Genomic DNA, 18916 nt, shown 5'->3' with positions numbered 1-18916 from the left:
CAAGTAAATACTTTTGTTAAACCTTCTACTGTTTTTCGAGTCGTGCATTTGAGTCCACAAGTGTCGTGTCTAAGGTTGTTACAGCTACAAAACATAATGATGTAGATGGTTTGATTTTATAGCCTGGTGCAGCTATGTTCTGATGAGAAATATGAATATTTACAAAATGCTGGAGGGCTGTTAGTTGTAGTATTCACAGAGGAAGCTGCTGACCTGAGCCCAGCGAGTGTTGATGACCCTGATGTCTTTCTGTCTGTCCGCAGGAAGCGTTATCTGTTTGTGTCTGGAGTTCAGGTCCTCCATCGCCATCTTCTTGGCAGGAAGCTCCTCCACACACGCCTGACACACACACACACACACACACACACAACACACACACAAGTCAGAATTAAAAAAAAATCATTAAAGAAGCTCAATGTAAGACACAAGCTCTTTCAATCTTATTACGTAAACTCACATCTAAATACACGTACACACACACACTAACAAAAAAGTATTTTCATGGTTGAATTTCAGAATGACATATTATAGCATCTCATTGGTAACCATAAAACCCTCTCAATGACATTAAATACACACACACACACACACACACACACACACACACACACACACACACACACACACAAGATGCACATTATAACTGCTGTGATGTGTCTCGATGGTACCTGGACTTTGCCCAGAGTGTCTCTGATGTGCTGTGGCTCTGCAGGCTGCAAAGGGATGTCAAGGATGCGCTCTGCTTTGTCCAACCAGCCCAGCATGGAGCCCATGTTCTCCTGCAGCTCTGCAGTCGCCGTGCGTGCCTCTGCAGACCTGCAGGAGTAAAAGGCGACAGCAAGAAAAAAAGAGGGAAGGAGGGTGAGACATGTTCGCAAGGGAATAGCCCCATGAAGTCCTGATGACACAGTTTGATAACGCACACAAAAGAGTGGGTCTCACTTTCACCCCAGGAGTTAAAATGTAACTTTGGTATTTTTTAAACTGGACCCTATTTTCCCATATTTTTGTGTCGGGAATGGAAAAAACTTTGAAATTGAAATTTTGTCAATTTAGGTCCACTAAAAGTGCTTGTTTTGGCACTGACATGCAGATTATTATGTTAAGTGTCTGACAACATGGAAAGGTTTCTTACAGAGGTCAACCTTTTTGTTAAAGAGTAAGAACCTTTTGATTAAAATTAAACAGCCCTGAAATTGCTATTGCGAAACCCACCAGACTGAAATTTCAGACTGAAATTTTATCATCGTAAAAACAACACTTCTTTAAAAGTCGACAGAAACAAAATAAAACTATCAAAAGCCTTCTCGGTTCGTTTTTCCACTGTTGCAAATATCACCACTCTGGTTTGATTGAAATAAACCCTTAATTCACCCATTTTCATGTGAAAATATTCTGGCTCTATACACGCTAAAAGTACTGTTTATTTAAAAGTCTGGTGAGCCTGGCGATAGCGATTTTGGGGCTGTTTTTGGTTAAACAAAAAGGATCATACTCTAACAAAAAGGTCTATCTCTGTAGGAATTCTTTCCATAATGTTGTCAGACAAGTAGAATAATATTCTGAACCTGTCAGTGGCAAAAACACTTTTAGTGGAAGGAAAATCATGCTGGGAATTTACCCTATAGCAATGTTTCTCAAAGAGGAGGTTCCAGGGGGTCCCCAGTAAAAAGTGAAATAACTTATTTTCACTATAATTCCATCCATAATTAACACAATGTTTCATAGATTCATATACAGGCACATCCTCATTCATAGACTTTCTGTAATAAAACATCTAAAAGCAAAAATCCTATCAGATGGGGACCCTTGGACAAAATCTAATCAAATGGGTGTCCGTGGTCTAGTTTTTGTCAGTTTAGGGGTCCTTGATCTCAAACAGTTTGAGAACCACTGCCCTATAGAATACATTGCAGCCCGGTTCGCGGCAGCCAGTTACAACGTTCTTGCTCAATGCTGATCTAATTTCAAATATTTTTGTTCACATTAGTCACTTAGACACCAGTGCATGGGGAAATAGGGTCCAGGTTAAAAAATACCAAAATTACACACACAAAAAAATCTAATATATATATAAAAAATAAAAATAAATAGAAGTTTATATTTAGCATCGCTGCGCTCCCCCTGTTACAACTCCCCGCCCCCTCTAGGGGAGCACCCCCCCAGTTTGGGAACCACTGATTTAAAGGCACCTTGTTGTGTTTTTTACGACAAAGTTCCTATTACATGACCTACAGAGACAAATTAAAAGAAAATTATTCCCTAAGAAAGTACTGTCACGGACATTTGAAAGTGAGACAAACAACCGATTATCCATGACCAGAAGCCACACACTCACACACATACACACCTCCTCTTGCGCTCATTGAGCTGCTTGCCGACGTTAGCCCAGCGAGTGTTGAGTAATTTGAGCTGTGTTCGGAGCCGCGATGCATCGTCTGGTGTGCTCAACTGGCTGATGTCCTCTCCTACAGAGTTCACTCTGCACAAAACCACTTCCTGAAGAGGTACGGCCTCCGTCAGGTCCTGCACGCACACACACACACACACACACACACACACACACACACACACACACACACACACACACACACACACACACACAGATTAGCCTTTTTATTGTTTGGTCTGTGTGGGATTTATTTTAAGGTTAAGAAGGGTTCCGACTACACAATATTTTGTTCTGTTACGATAGTCACTGATTAGTCATAAATTCTTGCAATGACTTGGCCAAGAGACATGACAGACTACACGTTGGTCCCCAACGAATCAAAGCTTGCCATCTTTCACAATGTGTGGGATGTCATCAGGAACATGCTAGGAACTGACTTCTAGGAACATAACAAACAAACAAAAACAATGGCGGTGTGTATGATACTTGCTGTCTTGTGTTTGGAAAAGCCTAAAAAAATGACCTTTTTCTCTGTTTCACAGTTCCACCTAGCAGCACCAACAACATCATTCCTTTTTCGCTTAGCCATGTTTACAGTTGTGGAAGAGCGCTCTGTGCTCCTATTCATCGGGTCAAAGTACGTAATGAAGACATTGTGATGGGCAAAAGTAATTCAAACATGCTAGTCTTTCTGTTGTGATGTCGTAAGGCATGCCAGATGTGGCGTCGGTTGTCATCCACTATGACACACTACTGTACACAGTGAAAAAACGATGTCAGGTTGGGCTATAATCTGGCTGATGTCGTGTAGTCTTAAACCAGGCATAAATTAAAGATTTATGGTGAGGATTATGGGTTAAAGTTGAAAAAAAATTTGGGATTAAATAGTTAGTCAAACATAGCTTACATTGAAATGTATTGTTTTGTAGTGTACCACTGTGTTGCCTTTGGTACACTATGAAAGAACAATCCCTTAAAATTCCCTAAATTAAATGTTTGGTAGAAATTACTTTAACCCTTGTGTGGTCCTTTAGTTTATTTACTTTTCAAAGGGTTTTTATTCAAAATAGATTCAAGGTTCATTTCAGTTCATTTCATTTCAGTTCATTTCATTTCAGTTCATTTCATTTCAGTTCATTTCACACATTTCAAAGGCAACTTTCTCGTCGTCTTCGTAGCGTTGTGCTCCGGGTCTGTTGGGACCCTCATGTGTATCATTTCACGTCAACTGTGTGTGCGGCCCGGGTGCGTAACATCAACTCACATCTCACACAGCACGAGTATCCCAAAGGGTTTTTATTCAAAATAGATTCAAGGTTCATTTCATTTCATTTCATTTCACACATTTCAAAGACAACTTTCTCGTCGTCTTCGTCGTCGTTTGGTGTCAGGCCGCAGGCAATTCCTAGCGTGACTCCCGACACACGTGTGTTTTGTTTGCAGCTCGCCGGGTTTTGTCGCAGCGCAAAAGGTCGAAGCTCAAACTGGCGCCGCCTGAGCCAAGAGTCTATGCTGTCTCGCGCAGTCCGCGCAGTAGGCTCGCGTGCAGCTCCCGCAGATGTATCTCTTGCAGCCGCCGCACACGATGTGCGTCTTGCGCTCCGTCGGCTTTGGACAGTGCTGACACCTCTTTCGCTTGCTGGGCACTCTCTGCGCCCTCGGTTGCGCATCCTCGTCGTCGTCGTCGTCATTCTCGTCGTTGACATCGCCGGCGCCAGCGCTCGATGAGGCAAACCTCGTCGCCACGGCTTTGACGAGCGCAGCGGACACTGGCGTGCGAGGCAGACGCTGCCGTCTCGCGATGAGCGGAGTTACAAGTGCCCTGCCCAGCTGCTCGAGGAAGGCGCGCCTCTTGTTGAGCTTGCTGCGCATCCACTCGGGCCTGAGCTCTCGCCAGAGCACAAAGGCGTTGTAGGCGGACACGTCAAGGATGTTGTGGAACACGGCGAGGGGCCAGCGCGCCGTCTTCCTGCGGCAGCTGTACATGCCGACGAGCTTGTCCAGGTTGTCCACGCCGCCCTTGGTGCTGTTGTAGTGCAGGATGATGTCGGGTTTGCCGTGCCTGGCGGTGCTGACTCGCGCGTCCCTCGTGTGCAGCGTGCTCAGCAGCACCACGTTCCTGTTTTTCTTGGCCACGTAGGACACCAGAGTGATGGTGGGCGTGAAGGCGAACTTTGGACGCACTTTTTGGCAGCTCGGGCCTGTTTTTGCGCATCGTGCCCACCACGGTGAGGTCCCTGTCATGGAGGAGCTGCCGGGCCAGCTCGTAGGTGGTGAAAAAGTTGTCGCACGTCACATTGCGGGGGCCCGTCAGCCCCTCGGTCAGGTCCATCACCACCCGGGCGCCCTGATTCCTCTCGGGCTCGCCGCTCACAGACTTGCCCGTGTAGACCTGCATGTTCCACGCGTAGCTGGACACGGCGTCGCAGGCCACCCACACCTTGAATCCGTATCTGCCGGGCTTGCTGGGTATGTACTGGCGGAAGGAGCATCGACCTTGTTGTTGTTGTCGTCAGTGTCGTCGTCGTTGTTGTTGTTGTTGTTGTTGTTGGACGTGTCGTCAAAGAAGGAGAATGACAAGGACACAGGAAAAGGACTCGGAGGGAGCAGAGTAAGAGTGAAGAGACGAAATGAGAACAAGAAGAAGATAAAAATTAACAAGGATAACAAAAAGAAAATCTTTAAAACCATCCGTGTGCACATAGGCACACACACACAAAAGCATTCTAAACTATGAGGTAGACAAAAAGAAACGGCGCAAACAAAGCCAAAACCCACACAAGACCACGGTGCCACGGTGAAAAGAGCAAACAAAGTGGCCTACACAACACGACATACACACGCGCTCCACAGGCAGCAAACTACACGCGCGCCCCAGAGGGTCAGTCTGGCAACTCTCTGATGGGCTCCGATCTATTTATTGCGTGCAGAGGGAATTTGAAGGACAACCGTTTATCCTGCACTCCCACCTCAAAAGGGAACCAGCTGCTCGTCCACGGTCACGTCCGGGCCCGGGTTGTAGAGGCGAGGCAGCCGCCGCGCCCACTCATCCCACACGTCTGGTATGGGCGCCAGTTTGTCCGAGGCTCGTCTGGCGGCTCTCGTCTCGCGGTCGTCGAATCGCAGCACTCCCGAGAACGTGTGGAACCGTTTGATTGGCATCGTGGCGCGGAAAATGGCCCTGCCGCTCTCCTCGTGCCACAGGCTCTCCAAGGCCTCGTTTCGGGACCTGTACACGCCGGCGAGGATCAGCAGCCCCATGTATCCGCACAGGTCCGTGGCGTCCATCGATTTCCAGTCGTTGCCGAATTTCCTTAGGCCCTCGAGGTTCGTGGCGGCCAGCGCAATGTCTATTATTCGCGGTGTGACAAACAGGTCAAACACCGAGAGTATGTCGTGGACGCGCGTGGCAGCGTACTCTGTGGGACCCGGGCTCTGTGGAGGAGTAGCGCGTGTGTGGTCTTCTCCTTCGTCTTCTTGTTCTTTGGTGCCGCGGCGATGACTTTGACTGCCACAGGGATGATACGTGTCCGAGGACCATTCGATTTCGCCATTTCTCGACACAAACGTTTCCCTCTCCTCGTCCTCCTCGTCTTCTTCTCCCATTTCTTGTCCACCCTCTTGTTCTGCGTTGACTCCTTGTTCTTCTCGGTCGTCTTGGTCGTCGTCATCGTCTTCTCCTTCGTCGTTGTCGTCGCTGCAGCCTATTTCGGACTTGCATTCATCTTCCTCGTCGGAGTCGCTGTGGTGGTGGTGGGCGTCTTCTTCGTATTCGTCTTCTTCTTCTTGGTCGTCTTCTTGGTCGTCTTGTTCTTCTTGTTCTTGTTGTTCATCTCCTTCCTCTTCTGGGACATTGCATCTTGCGATGCAGAAACCCTGATGCAGGTTGAAATCTAGATTCATACGACGGGCCATGCTGAACCAAGTACAAAACGTACAAAAGTCCAAAAGCAGAAGCAAAGATGAAAAACAACAAGACAAATGTGTACAGAGAATGTGTGTGTGTGTGTGTAATAAAAGTGTATTAGTAGGACAAGGTCAAGCCTTGGATGTTGAATACTGGCCAGGGTCCCAGAGCCCCTTAGGGTCAGGGCCACGGTAGTGGAGAAATACCATTGAATAACGTATGGGTCCGAGAGACCCGAAGGCCAGAGCTGCGGCAGTAGAGAAATACCATTGAATAACGTATGTGCGGGAAAAAAATAACCTATGGGTCGAGACAAGGCCAGAGCTGCGCAGTAGAGAATTACCATTGAATAACATATGGGTCCGAGACCGGCAAGACCCGTAAACGTATTAATTAAAACGTATGGGTCCGAGAGAACGAGCCGAAAGCTGTATGAGAAATACCATTGAATAACGTATGGGTCGAGACCCGAAGGCCAGAACTGCGGCAGTAGATAATACTATTGAATAACCTATGGGTCCGAGAGACCGAAGACCAGAGCCGCGGCAGTAGAGAAATACCATTGAATAACATATGGGTCCGAGAGACCCGAAGGCAAGAGCTGCGGCCGTAGAGAATTACCATTGAATAACGTATGGGTCCGAGAGACCCGAAGGCCAGAGCTGCGGCAGTAGAGAAATACCATTGAATAACGTATGGGTCCGAGAGACCCGAAGGCCAGAGCTGCGGCATTACAGAAATACTATTGAATAACGTATGGGTCCGAGAGACCCGAAGGGCCAGAGCCGCGGCAGTAGAGAAATACCATTGAATAACGTATGGGTCTGAGAGACCCGAAGGCCAGAGCTGCGGCAGTAGAGAATTACCATTGAATAACGAATGGGTCTCTCGGACCCAAAGGCCAGAGCCGCGGCACTACAGAAATACCATTGAATAACGTATGGGTCCGAGAGACCCGAAGGCCAGAGCTGCGGCAGTAGAATACCATTGAATAACGTATGGGTCCGAGAGACCCGAAGGCCAGAGCTGCGGCCGTAGAGAAATACCATTGAATAACGTATGGGTCCGTGAGACCCAAAGGCCAGAGCTGCGGCAGTAGAGAAATACCATTGGATACGGGACGGGTCCCTGAGACCCGAAGGCCGAGGCCGCGGTAGTATAGGAATACGAGTGAATACTGGACGGGTCCGAGAGACCCGAAGGCCAGAGCCGCGGTAGTGGAGAAATACCATTGAATACTGGCCAGGGTCCTAGAGCCCCGAAGGGCCAGATCCGCGGAAGTACAGAAATACTATTGAATAACGTATGGGTCCGAGAGACCCAAAGGGCCAGAGCTGCGGCAGTAGAGAAATACCATTGAATAACGTATGGGTCCGAGAGACCCGAAGACTGAGGCCGCGGTGGTAGAGGAATACGATTGAATAACGTATGGGTCCGAGAGACCCGAAGGCTGAGGCCGCGGTTGTAGAGGAATACGATTGAATACGGGATGGGTCCCGGAGACCCGAAGGCCAGAGCCACGGCAGTAGAGAATTACCATTGAATAACGTATGGGTCCGAGAGACCCGAAGGCTGAGGCCGTGGTGGTAGAGAAATACGATTGAATAACATATGGGTCCGAGAGACCCGAAGGCTGAGGCCGCGGTGGTAGAGGAATACGATTGAATAACGTATGGGTCCGAGAGACCCGAAGGCTGAGGCCGCGGTGGTAGAGGAATACGATTGAATACGGGACGGGTCCCGGAGACCCGAAGGCCAGAGCCACGGCAGTAGAGAATTACCATTGAATAATGTATGGGTCCGACAGACCCGAAGGCCAGAGCCACGGTGGTAGACCTGACATGAAATGAAACAAGCGTGGGTCCGAGAGACCCGAAGGCCAGAGCTGGGGTAGTAGAGACATGCCATTGAATAACGTATGGTTCCCAGAGACCCGAAAGCCGAGGCCGTGGTAGTAGAGACATACGATTGAATACATGACGGGTCCAAGAGACCCGAAGGCCGAGGCCGCGGTGGTAGAGAAATACGATTGAATAACGTATGGGTCCCAGAGACCCGAAGGCTGAGGCCGCGGTAGTAGAGGAATATGATTGAATACGGGACGGGTCCCAGAGATCTGAAGGCCAGGGCCGCGGTGGTAGACCTGACATGAAATGAAAACAAGCGTGGGTCCCGGAGACCCGAAGGCCAATGCAAAAAGTCAAATGAACTGAACGGGTCCCCGTGACCCGACAGACAACACAAGGGTTAAATACACCAAATAGAGTTCCAGAATTTTCACCTTAATTAAAATTTATTAATTGTAGGCTCTTTTATGGTATGGCATTCTTTTTATTGGTCAATTTGAAGTGTTGTTTTGCATTTTAAAAAGCCCTTAAAGCTTTAGTGTGTAACTTTTTGATATTAATGAACATCCGTTACATTCAAGCCATTGCCAAATGAGTTGCGACAAAGCTAATTAAGACTATCAGCTCCACACAACTCTCTCTGTATTTCTCAGTATGGCTATGTTCAGAAGATTGTGGCGTCCGATGACTTTCCCACGCAGAAACTCGAGTGAAGATAATTACCTCTTCTGAAAAGTCCATCATGTTTTTTTAATCCTCCGTGTCCTCCTTGGCTACTAGCAACTGCGTGGAGGGAGGGAGTCATTGAAGGCTTGTATTATGTGGACGCACCGACAGTTTTGTTGTCATTACTTAGAATTCCTCATGGGGGCGGCAGAAACTACGCACTATAGCTTTAAACCAGGCAGATAATCCATTAAAGGGGTGATAGAATGATTATATAGGGTATTTCACACTGTTCCTTATGGTCTCCTAATGGGGTATGTAACATTGGTTGGGCTGAAAATGGCCTGGTTGATATTTTACTGGCCCTTATGCATCCCTGTGTTTTGGCCCTATTTGTAACAAGAGCTTTTCTTCCAAATATGGTATGGTCATGAATATTTAGATGAGCTGCGCGCTGATTGGTTAGCGACTTGCCATACGCAGAGACATTAGAGACGCGCGCTGATTGGTTGGCAATCCCCCAATACACATACATTAGAGAAGCGACAGAATCTCATATTCCAGATACTGCAATGTTTCATTACCAAATTCACTTCTGAGACTTTTTAAGCGAGAAATCAACTATATAAAGCTGAAATATGGGCCGTTTACAAAACTGATGGCTAATTGCAAATTTGGTAAGACGTGTCGGACTTTAGGAGCTCCACACAGTCTGGCGAGAAAGCGGCAGCCTGCTGGGCTCCATACCCAGCGCAAAGTCACCCTTTGTGGATACTGCACTGCGGGGGCCCGCGGGCGGCTGCCGACATAACTAATATATTTACGGTTTGAATTTCGTCACGCCACTTATATAACATCATTCCCCAATGTCTTATAAAGCTAACCGTTGTGTCCGATTTGATTTTAAGGCATTTTTACGGATGCGAGGCGTCTTTGTAGGACAAGCAGCTGCTTGCTATATGTCCCATTCATTACAATGGGGAAATACCGCAGCTAGCTAGCTACACTTTTGCCATAACTAAATTATATTTACAGTTTGAATTTCGTCACGCCACTTATACAACATCATTCCCCAATGTCTTATAAAGCTAACCGTTGTGTCCGATTTGATTTTAAGGCATTTTTATGAACGCAAATGCTCTTTTGTAGGAAAGCAGCTGCTTGCGCTATATGTCCCATTCATTACAATGGGGAAATACACATACCGCTAGCTAGCTACACTTTCGTCATAACTAAATTATATTTACAGTTTGAATTTCGTCACGCCACTTATATAACATCATTCCCCAATGTCTTATAAAGCTAACCGTTGTGTCCGATTTGATTTTAAGGCATTTTTATGAACGCGAGGCGTCTTTGTAGGAAAGCAGCTGCTTGCTATATGTCTCATTCATTACAATGGGGAAATACCACAGCTAGCTAGCTACACTTTTGCCATAACTAAATTATATTTACAGTTTGAATTTCGTCACGCCACTTATACAACATCATTCCCCAATGTCTTATAAAGCTAACCGTTGTGTCCGGATTTGATTTTTAAAGGCATTTTTATGAACGCATAAAGGCGTCTTTGTAGGACGAGCAATTGCTTGCTATATGTCCCATTCATTACAATGGGGAAATACCACAGCTAGCTAGCTACACTTTCGTCATAACTAAATTATATTTACAGTTTGAATTTCGTCACGCCACTTATACAACATCATTCCCCAATGTCTTATAAAGCTAACCGTTGTGTCCGATTTGATTTTAAGGCATTTTTATGAACGCAAGGCGTCTTTGTAGGTGGAGCAGCTGCTTGCTATATGTCCCATTCATTACAATGGGGAAATATCGCAGCTTGCTCACTTTCGCATAACTAAAGTATATTTACAGTTTGAATTTCGTCACGGCATGAATATTACAGGTTCCTCAAGGTCTTACAAAGCTTAGCTAACACTTGTCCGATTTCGGATTTCAATTGAATGTATTTTTGTGAATGTCAGAGTTAGGAGGAGGCTAGCTAGCTCTCATTGATGGACTCCATCTAACCGCGGCTCTATCAATGAGACTCGCGGACAAGAGGCGTTTATTTCCCCAATTGTTTGTTTAAATAACTCAACACACATACCCATTATAAGATTAACTGGAACCTGCGGGCTGCGGTAAAAGATTGCGGGCGTAACAAGCTCGCTGACACTGCGGTCAGGGCGCCGTCGATGTAGCAACCCAGGCAGCACCAACACCGGCACTAAACTCCGACACACGTCGGAGAAAATTTGCAATTAGCCATCCTTTTTCGTAAAAGCGCGGCCCATATTTGAGCTTTATATGGTTGATTTCCGCATAAAAAGTTTCAGAAGTGAATTTTGTAATGGAATAACAGAGATCTGCGTGACCTAGCTAGATTCAGAAAACTACCTGATCTCAGGTCAGTTGTGTAGCCTATGTAAATGTTGGGGCGTGACCGTTCTCTTAATACACCCATGGGCTGACAAAGGTTCCGGTTTGTGGGAGGTTGACGTCAACTTCCAGCTTTGTTGGGATTCGCCCGTTTTCAGCGGCAGTTTCAAAATATGAGATTTTCATAGTAAAGGGGTGTCAATGGGATTTTGAGCTTCTATGTATGTCCTATTTACCCACCGAACTGTCGTTATTCAACTATGACAGGGTAAAATTGGTTTTGCATTCTATCACCCCTTTAAAAATACATGAAATGTATTACAATTCATTAATTTAACCAAAAATAAATGGATAAAATCCCATTTAAAATACTTTAATTGTATCATTATGTAAAGGTTAATTAAAATTAAGGGATTCAGTTTCTGTAGACTTGAGGAATTGGTCAGACATGTTGGTGTTGAGTTTTCTATTGTTATCTTGAACGGAATGTATTCAGTTTTTTGCTGGGGTTTAGAGTAGAAGAGTGATACCACTCTAATATCAGTCTGTTACAGTAAGTATGAAGCTTGAGCCAGGAGGCTGGAAACTGGGGGAAACAGCTAGCCTGGCTTGGTCCAAAAGTCAAAAAGGAATTAACCCGTTACATCTTTTTTGTAAAACCTACATAACCTGAAAGGTTAAACTCACTTGACTTGGCCAGTGGTTAAGTTAAGCTAATCGTCTCCTGGCTTTATATTTAGCGCAGGGACATAAGATTGAAATTGATCTTCTCATCTACTTTTAGACAAGAAATCCAATCAGCATATGCCTCAAAACATCAAACTATGCCTTAAAAGCTTTAAGTATTGGGATATTATTTCCAATGTGAACCAACCATTTAAGGTTGGGGTAAGTTTTCACAAAGTTATTGTGAATGCAATGTGTAATCCCCCCACACGTGTATCAATACCAATTGATTCAATATATCTGAGTATGTGTTTGTAAACTGGGGGAATGGGAGTGGGTGCGGTTCAGGTAGCAGCTTGTGATTTGATGTACCAGATGGTTCTCTGTCTGTCTCTATACAAACTCTTTCTCTCTCACTCAGTCACTCTCTCACACACACACACACACACACACACACACACACACACACACACACACACACACACACACACACACACACACACACACACACACACACACACACACACAGTTTGGCACTTGGACACTCTGTCCTTGCTGTGCAGGTGGACATTAAGAGCTGATCAGAGCAGCCCAAAGTGGACTGGGCATATCTGATGATGCATAATGCAAACACACACGCACGCACACACACGCACGCACGCACACACACACACACACACACACACACACACACACACACACACACACACACACACACACACACACACACACACACACACACACACACACACAAACAATACTTCATATGCAATGTTGAGTGAATCAGTTCAACCACAGCAATTGAAACTTAGCAAGACATCTGTGAAAAGAACCCCTCATACATTGTGTGAAAATAATTCCTCATACAGTATCCATCTATGTCGTAATGGTAATGTAAAAACCCATTGTTCTACGCTTGTATTCTATTTCTTTTCATAATCCTTCAATTTCAGTTGTTGGGGTTGATGTAACACTGAAATGTCAAATTTGATGACATAATATTGTTACATGAGGCTTAAAAAAGAAAGTGTTCTGTTTGTATATGTGTGTGTGTGTTATTGACTACACAGACATTTAAATGTCATGTTGTGTTGTCATGATGTCATATAATGTCATGCCATTTTAGGGGTTATTATTTCATGTAATCAACAAATGTCATCAAATCAATATCTTGACATGTTGTCGTTTCATTATGTCATGACATCAGAAGTGGGTGGTAATTTAGAAGAAGATTTCTTCTTCATTTTTATGCACCACATAAAAAGGAAATTGTGTTTCACACATCCACAAGTCAATAAAAAAATCATTGCAAGACAGAATAAATAAAATTAGTAGTTTAAAATATTTGAAAGGAACAGTCTCTTAATTGCAGTTCACATTGTCTGATTAAGCAGTCTGATTGCTGTGGAAAAGAAGCTGTTTAACAGCCATGTAGACCTTTAATTAGATACTTCTGTATCTTTTCCTGGACTGCACGAGTGCAAACATGCCATGAGATAATGGTGTCCTTATTGATGCTGTCTGCTCTCCGCACAAAGCATTCAGTGTGGATGTCCGGCAGCGACCCATCAATGATTTTTTCACCTGTTCTCACTATCCTTTTCAGTTTGTGTCTCTCTTCTGCCATGCTGTTTCCAAACCAGGAAGAGATGCAGTAGGAGAGAATGATCTCAATTGTGCTTCTGTAGAACATGGTCATGGCTAGGATGGGATCCTCTTCCGCCTACGGAGAGAATGAAGGCGCTGTTGGGCCCACTTAACGACAGCTGTGGTGTTGTCCTTGGAGGTCAGCTCATCTGTCAAATGGATCCCCAGGAACTTCTTGCTGTGAACCCTCTCCACTTTCACAGCCGTTGATGGTCAGTGGGAGATGATGCCGGTGACCAGTCCTCCTTAAGTCAATTACCATGTTCTTGGTCTTATTGGTGTTGAGGGCAAGGCTGTTTTTTTTGCACCAGGCTATCAGCTGCTCCACCTCTTATTTGTAGGCCGACTCACCCTTGTTGGTCATGAGGCTGACAGCTGTGGTGTCGTCGGGGAACTTTATGATATGGTTGGTGTTGAAACTAACAGAACAGTCATGCGTCAGCAGTGTAAACAGTAATGGTTTTGTGGTGATCCTGTGCTTACTGTGGTTGTTTTAGATGTTACACTACCTACTCTGACTGTCTGACAGCTCTCTGTCAAAAAGTTCATGATCCATCTGCAGGATCCACACCCAGCAACAACAACTTATCAATGAGTTGTTATGGCATTATTGTGTAAAAGGTCCCATGACATGGTGCTCTTTGGATGCTTTTATATAGACCTTAGTGGTCCCCTAATACTGTATCTGAAGTCTCTTTCCCGAAATTCAGCCTTAGTGCAGAATTACAGCCACTAGAGCCAGTCCCACAATGAGCTTTCCTTAGGATGTGCCATTTCTGTGTTTGTAGCTATTGAGGAGGAGAGAGGGGGGGGCAAGGTGGAGGGTGGGGGTGTGGCCTTGACCAACTGCCACTTTGCTCGTTTGAAAGCCATGATGTCTCTCTCTCATGGGTGGGCCAAATTCTCTGGGCGGGCAAAGCAGAGAAAGGGGAGGTAACCTTGCTCCTTATGACCTCATAAGGAGAAGATTCCAGATCGTCCCATCTGAGCTTTCATTTTCTCAAAAGGCAGAGCAGGATACCCAGGGCTCGGTTTACACCTATCGCCATTTCTAGCCACTGGGGGACCATAGGCAGGCTTGGGGAACACATATTTATGTTAAAAAACCTCATAAAGTGAAATTTCCATACCATGGGACCTTTAAAAGTCGAGCTGAAGTCAGTTAGGAGGATCCTGGCATAAGTGTTTATATTTTCCAGATGAGTCAGCGTGAGGTGAAGCAGGGTGGAGATGGCATCCTCCGTAGAACGGTTCGCTCTGTAGGCGAATCGCAATGGGTTCCGATTGGTTGGGAGGCATGATTTGATGTGATTCATGACAAGCCGCTCGAAGCATTTAATGGCTATGGGGGTCAAGTCTACAGGGTGGTAGTCATTCATGGGGGCTGGATTTGGCATCTTGGGCAGAGGTACTATGGTGGCGCTCTTGAAACAGATACTTTTTTTGTTTATAAGCAGAGAAATGCACCTTGTTAACGATGTCTTCCATGCGATTGTAGGCCTTCCATAAGCTTTTTAGTCCAGTCTGGAACTAAAGTGACTTTGTACAATAAATCCATGTTCGCAAGTTACTAATGTTTGATATCTCTGCATCGCTTCAAGCTAGCGTTTTTCTGAATGTTTGACATGATAGCTAAAATCTGGGCCTTTTCAAAGAGGTTTTCTGTGTGATAGGCCTTCCAAAAAAAAGCTTTGTAATCAGCCTGGAACTGCAGTGTCTTTTTGGAGACTTTTCACAATAAGTCTAAAAAGATAACTCCACAACTAAACGGTTATTTTTGCCGTCTTGACTTCCAGAATGTTGTCAGGTGAGTGTGGCGACCAATCAGAGGCTGTCTTCCTGACTATCTTCCTCTTCTTTGGTGCTTTCATTCGCAATATTGCAGATGCTGCCACTTTCCTGACTGTGTTACTTCGTGGCTACATATACTAATGTATAACAAACATGCCAAAATAATGATATAACAGCATAAATGTAATAAATGATGCATAGATTCTCAGTGTAGAGCTTCAGGGCATTCAGGCAGCCCTGAATGTGTATATGAGTGTGATATGGCCTCCTGGTGTCTCATAGCAAACAGGAAATACATTTGAGATGGCACAACTAACTTTTTGACTTTTCTGGGGAAAAATCTAAATAGTCTTTGTGTTAGTTAGTGTTTATTTTTGTTTCCCCTGATTGCCAAGACTTGGTAAAACAATTTTCAAAAGCCAAAAGTCCTTTTTTATTATTGTTCTTTGTGTGATTTCAATATGATGACTATAACTTCATTGTGCATAACAGGGTTGAGGTTATACAAGCATTATTACACAAGGAAACCAGGGGACCCAAATATTGGGAAAAAAATGGCTTAGACCCCAGAGCAAGAGATAATGAATAGGAGCATTGTCCGGGTATATAGATCTGCTAATTATTTAATCAGGAGATGATAATATGATGTCTTACAGCAAATAGACCATAAATGAATCGTGAGGATACATTTAGATGTCATGTATGCCAGATCATGTCTTGATATGACATGTCAGGCCATGATACGTCACATATTGTTAGGTCATGTCATGTGCTACCTCATCATACTGTGACATGGAATTTGTGTTTTAATGTAATCAGTTTTGGGCAGAAAACTAAGAAAAACAAAGAGCAAAGTGTTTGGACTTATGTGCCTTGCTCAAGGGCACTTCAGCAGTGATGATGGACACTGTAGACGAAATATGACTACAGCCACAGCTGGAATACACTCAGTAGCTTTCTGGGTACAATCAGCCATTTTGTGCAAACCTGTCTTGTATTTGTAGAAATACTTGTGTCACTGGTTAAATATGTGTGTGTGTGTGTGTTACCCTGAGGTGCTGTCTGTGTCCTGCTGGCTCACTTTCAGCCAGTCTCAAATGGCTCTCAGCGTCAGTCAGCCACTTCTCCATCACCTCCTGATCCGAAACAAACTTCTGCCACTTCGAATTGCAATCCTGCCAACGCCTTGAGACACACACACATACACACACACACACACACACACACACACACACACACACACACACACATTTCAAATATGTGCACAAAATGAGTCAATATTCATGCAATCATGTACATCACTCCACCCGTTCTTACTTCAGTCTGTCCTGGTAGAGCTTATTCAGTTTGTCCCAGTTAGTATTGAGGAGGGCGGTGGTCTCCTGGATCTTCTGACCCTCCAGAGGCCGAGCTCCAGATACCATCTCCTCTCTGCGGGCCACTGCTCCAGCCACTGGGCATTGCAACTCATCGATGCTCCCTTTCACCTCCTATTTGGTAAGTGAAATTGTTATCTTTGGACAGAGCCATGCTAGCAGTTTCCCCCTGCTTCCAGTCTTTATGCTAAGCTAAACTAAGTGGTTGTAACTTCATATTAAACAGATTGGTGTCAATGTTCTTATGTAATTCTCTATTCCTTTAAATGTACATTAAGTTCACAGCCTCTTTCTCATCAGCATCAAAGCCCTGTATCCCACCCTCTGTCTATCAGCAGTGATAATATATATATCTTCATTAAATTATTACCTACTGCTTGATTTTTAATATTATTTCCTAAGAAATATTGTCTGTGGCTCTCAGACAGAAACACCAAAGCAGTGCTGACCTTCAGGCAGTGCTCTTGTTGAGGCAGGTTATAATAAGCTGCAGGCCAGTATTCAGGAGAGTTCAGCTTGAAGTCCGTCTCTGACACTGAACGCAGCAATGCCTGCAGCTCTGTTAGGTACTCCTGGACCAACACATATTTACAAACACAGAAAGAAGAGAGAGATCAGAAAAAGAAAATCTTATAATTTAATGCAAGAAAAATAATGCTTTATGTCATGTTTGTTCATTTCTCTAACCAGGCAATATATCAAAGCTATCTTTAAGGGGAAAAATCTGGGACTTCACTTATTAAATAAGTTCATTAGATATCATTGAAATTGATTAATGAAATAAAAAATAAAAAGATTATGGGAAAATTTAAATCAGATCTATAGAAGACATACATTTTCTATGAACAAAAGTATATTTTTTTGTAGTGTTTATGTAAATTACTTACTGTATATTTTACCTTTATTTACCCAGGTAAGTCAATTGAGAACAAATTCTCATTTTCACACCTGGAAGCTGCCCAGTACAACCACAGTCTGATCTGCTGGCCACTGAGCAGCTCCACTGGAGCAGTTGGGGTTAAGAGCCTTGCTCGAGGGCACCTCAGTGGTGGTAATGAGGAGAGGGACAAGTGCTGCTCTTTCACTTTCCCCACCCAGATTTTAGCCTGTCGGTCTGGGGAACGAACCGGCAACCTCCCGGTCCCAAGCTCGCTTCTTTAACTTTTAAGCCACCGCTGCCACTGACTTCAAATGATGAATTCTAAACTTTAACAAATGAAGAACCAGATCGTTTTAAGGTGGTGCGATACCATGTGATCTCTCACAGAAAATTCCTCCTCAAACAGATTATTAATCCCTATTGTACGTATATCATGATCATATTCAAGCTTGTGTCAACTCACTTTGAATGTATTTGAGCCTTTGATTATGAGTCAACTCTTGAAACAGCAATTTTAATAAATGTTATATTTCCCCTGACTATGATACATGGTCAACATGGCAAATGAAACATGGCAAATGAAACTTTCTCTACCACTGAAGCTCCTCTCCATAGTGCAGAGATACTGGGGTGTTCACACTCAATGCTGATCATTTCACCTCATTGTTATGCTTCTGTCACCTGAGAAATCACTTCTCCTGTTAAATTAAATCTTTTAATTAACTCAAAATAAAAAAACAAAAACAAAACACTAATAAACATTATTAGCATCCTTACAGATTGTTAATGATTGCTGCTGGCCTTACTGAGCCACTTCTGGGTTTGACTGGTGTGACAGTAATAATGTCTGTACAGGTGTGGTGGAGGACACAAGCTGATTTCACTCCTAGCTGATTAACTGAATATCCTGTTCAATCTGGTGGCTCCCTACTTTTTTTGTCAGGAAAAATATATACATTTGCTACATCTGAATCATTATAAGGTATACTAAATCCTGTGATTTAGTATTGCACTTCCATAAAGTTTGGGGTCTCACAAAAAAAGGTAAATTGGCCAAGATATCCTGACTTTTAGTCCTATGGTTCAGACACCAAAAACCTACATTTCCCATAATACCATAATCCCAAACTTGATTGCATCTTTCATTAAACCTGCCCTGCCTGGTTCATGACCACTTTGAAACTCCATACCAGTTTGTAACACATGCTTTTTGTTAAATATGTAGTCTATAGGCCCAAGCCAAGATAACTCTGATGACATCCCTATGACATCATCCCGGTTATTTTCCCAGACTTGACAAAGCTCCTTCAGAGCCACAGGAGACATTTTACAACTGTTTTCACAGACTCGTTGGTAGGCTAC

General features: G+C 44.3%; 1 protein-coding gene and 1 pseudogene across 26 annotated transcripts in view; both read right to left on the bottom strand.

The window, feature by feature from the left end:
• dmd (dystrophin) overlaps nucleotides 1–18916 on the bottom strand; it is a 470394-nt gene that overhangs the window by 155115 nt on the left and 296363 nt on the right. For all 26 annotated transcript variants that reach the window (XM_039793561.1, XM_039793552.1, XM_039793539.1 and 23 more), the window contains 6 exons: nucleotides 17124–17246; nucleotides 16616–16788; nucleotides 16348–16483; nucleotides 2351–2526; nucleotides 669–816; nucleotides 214–339 (listed from right to left, as the gene is read on the bottom strand). In XM_039793561.1, the coding sequence (XP_039649495.1) occupies nucleotides 214–339; nucleotides 669–816; nucleotides 2351–2526; nucleotides 16348–16483; nucleotides 16616–16788; nucleotides 17124–17246 (882 nt within the window). The remainder of the gene's footprint in view (nucleotides 1–213; nucleotides 340–668; nucleotides 817–2350; nucleotides 2527–16347; nucleotides 16484–16615; nucleotides 16789–17123; nucleotides 17247–18916) is intronic.
• On the bottom strand, nucleotides 3494–6542 carry LOC120554583 (annotated as a pseudogene).

This window comes from Perca fluviatilis, chromosome 24 (assembly GCF_010015445.1).
Source record: "Perca fluviatilis chromosome 24, GENO_Pfluv_1.0, whole genome shotgun sequence".
Lineage (NCBI taxonomy): Eukaryota > Metazoa > Chordata > Actinopteri > Perciformes > Percidae > Perca > Perca fluviatilis.
This window is presented reverse-complemented; position numbering and strand designations above follow the sequence as displayed.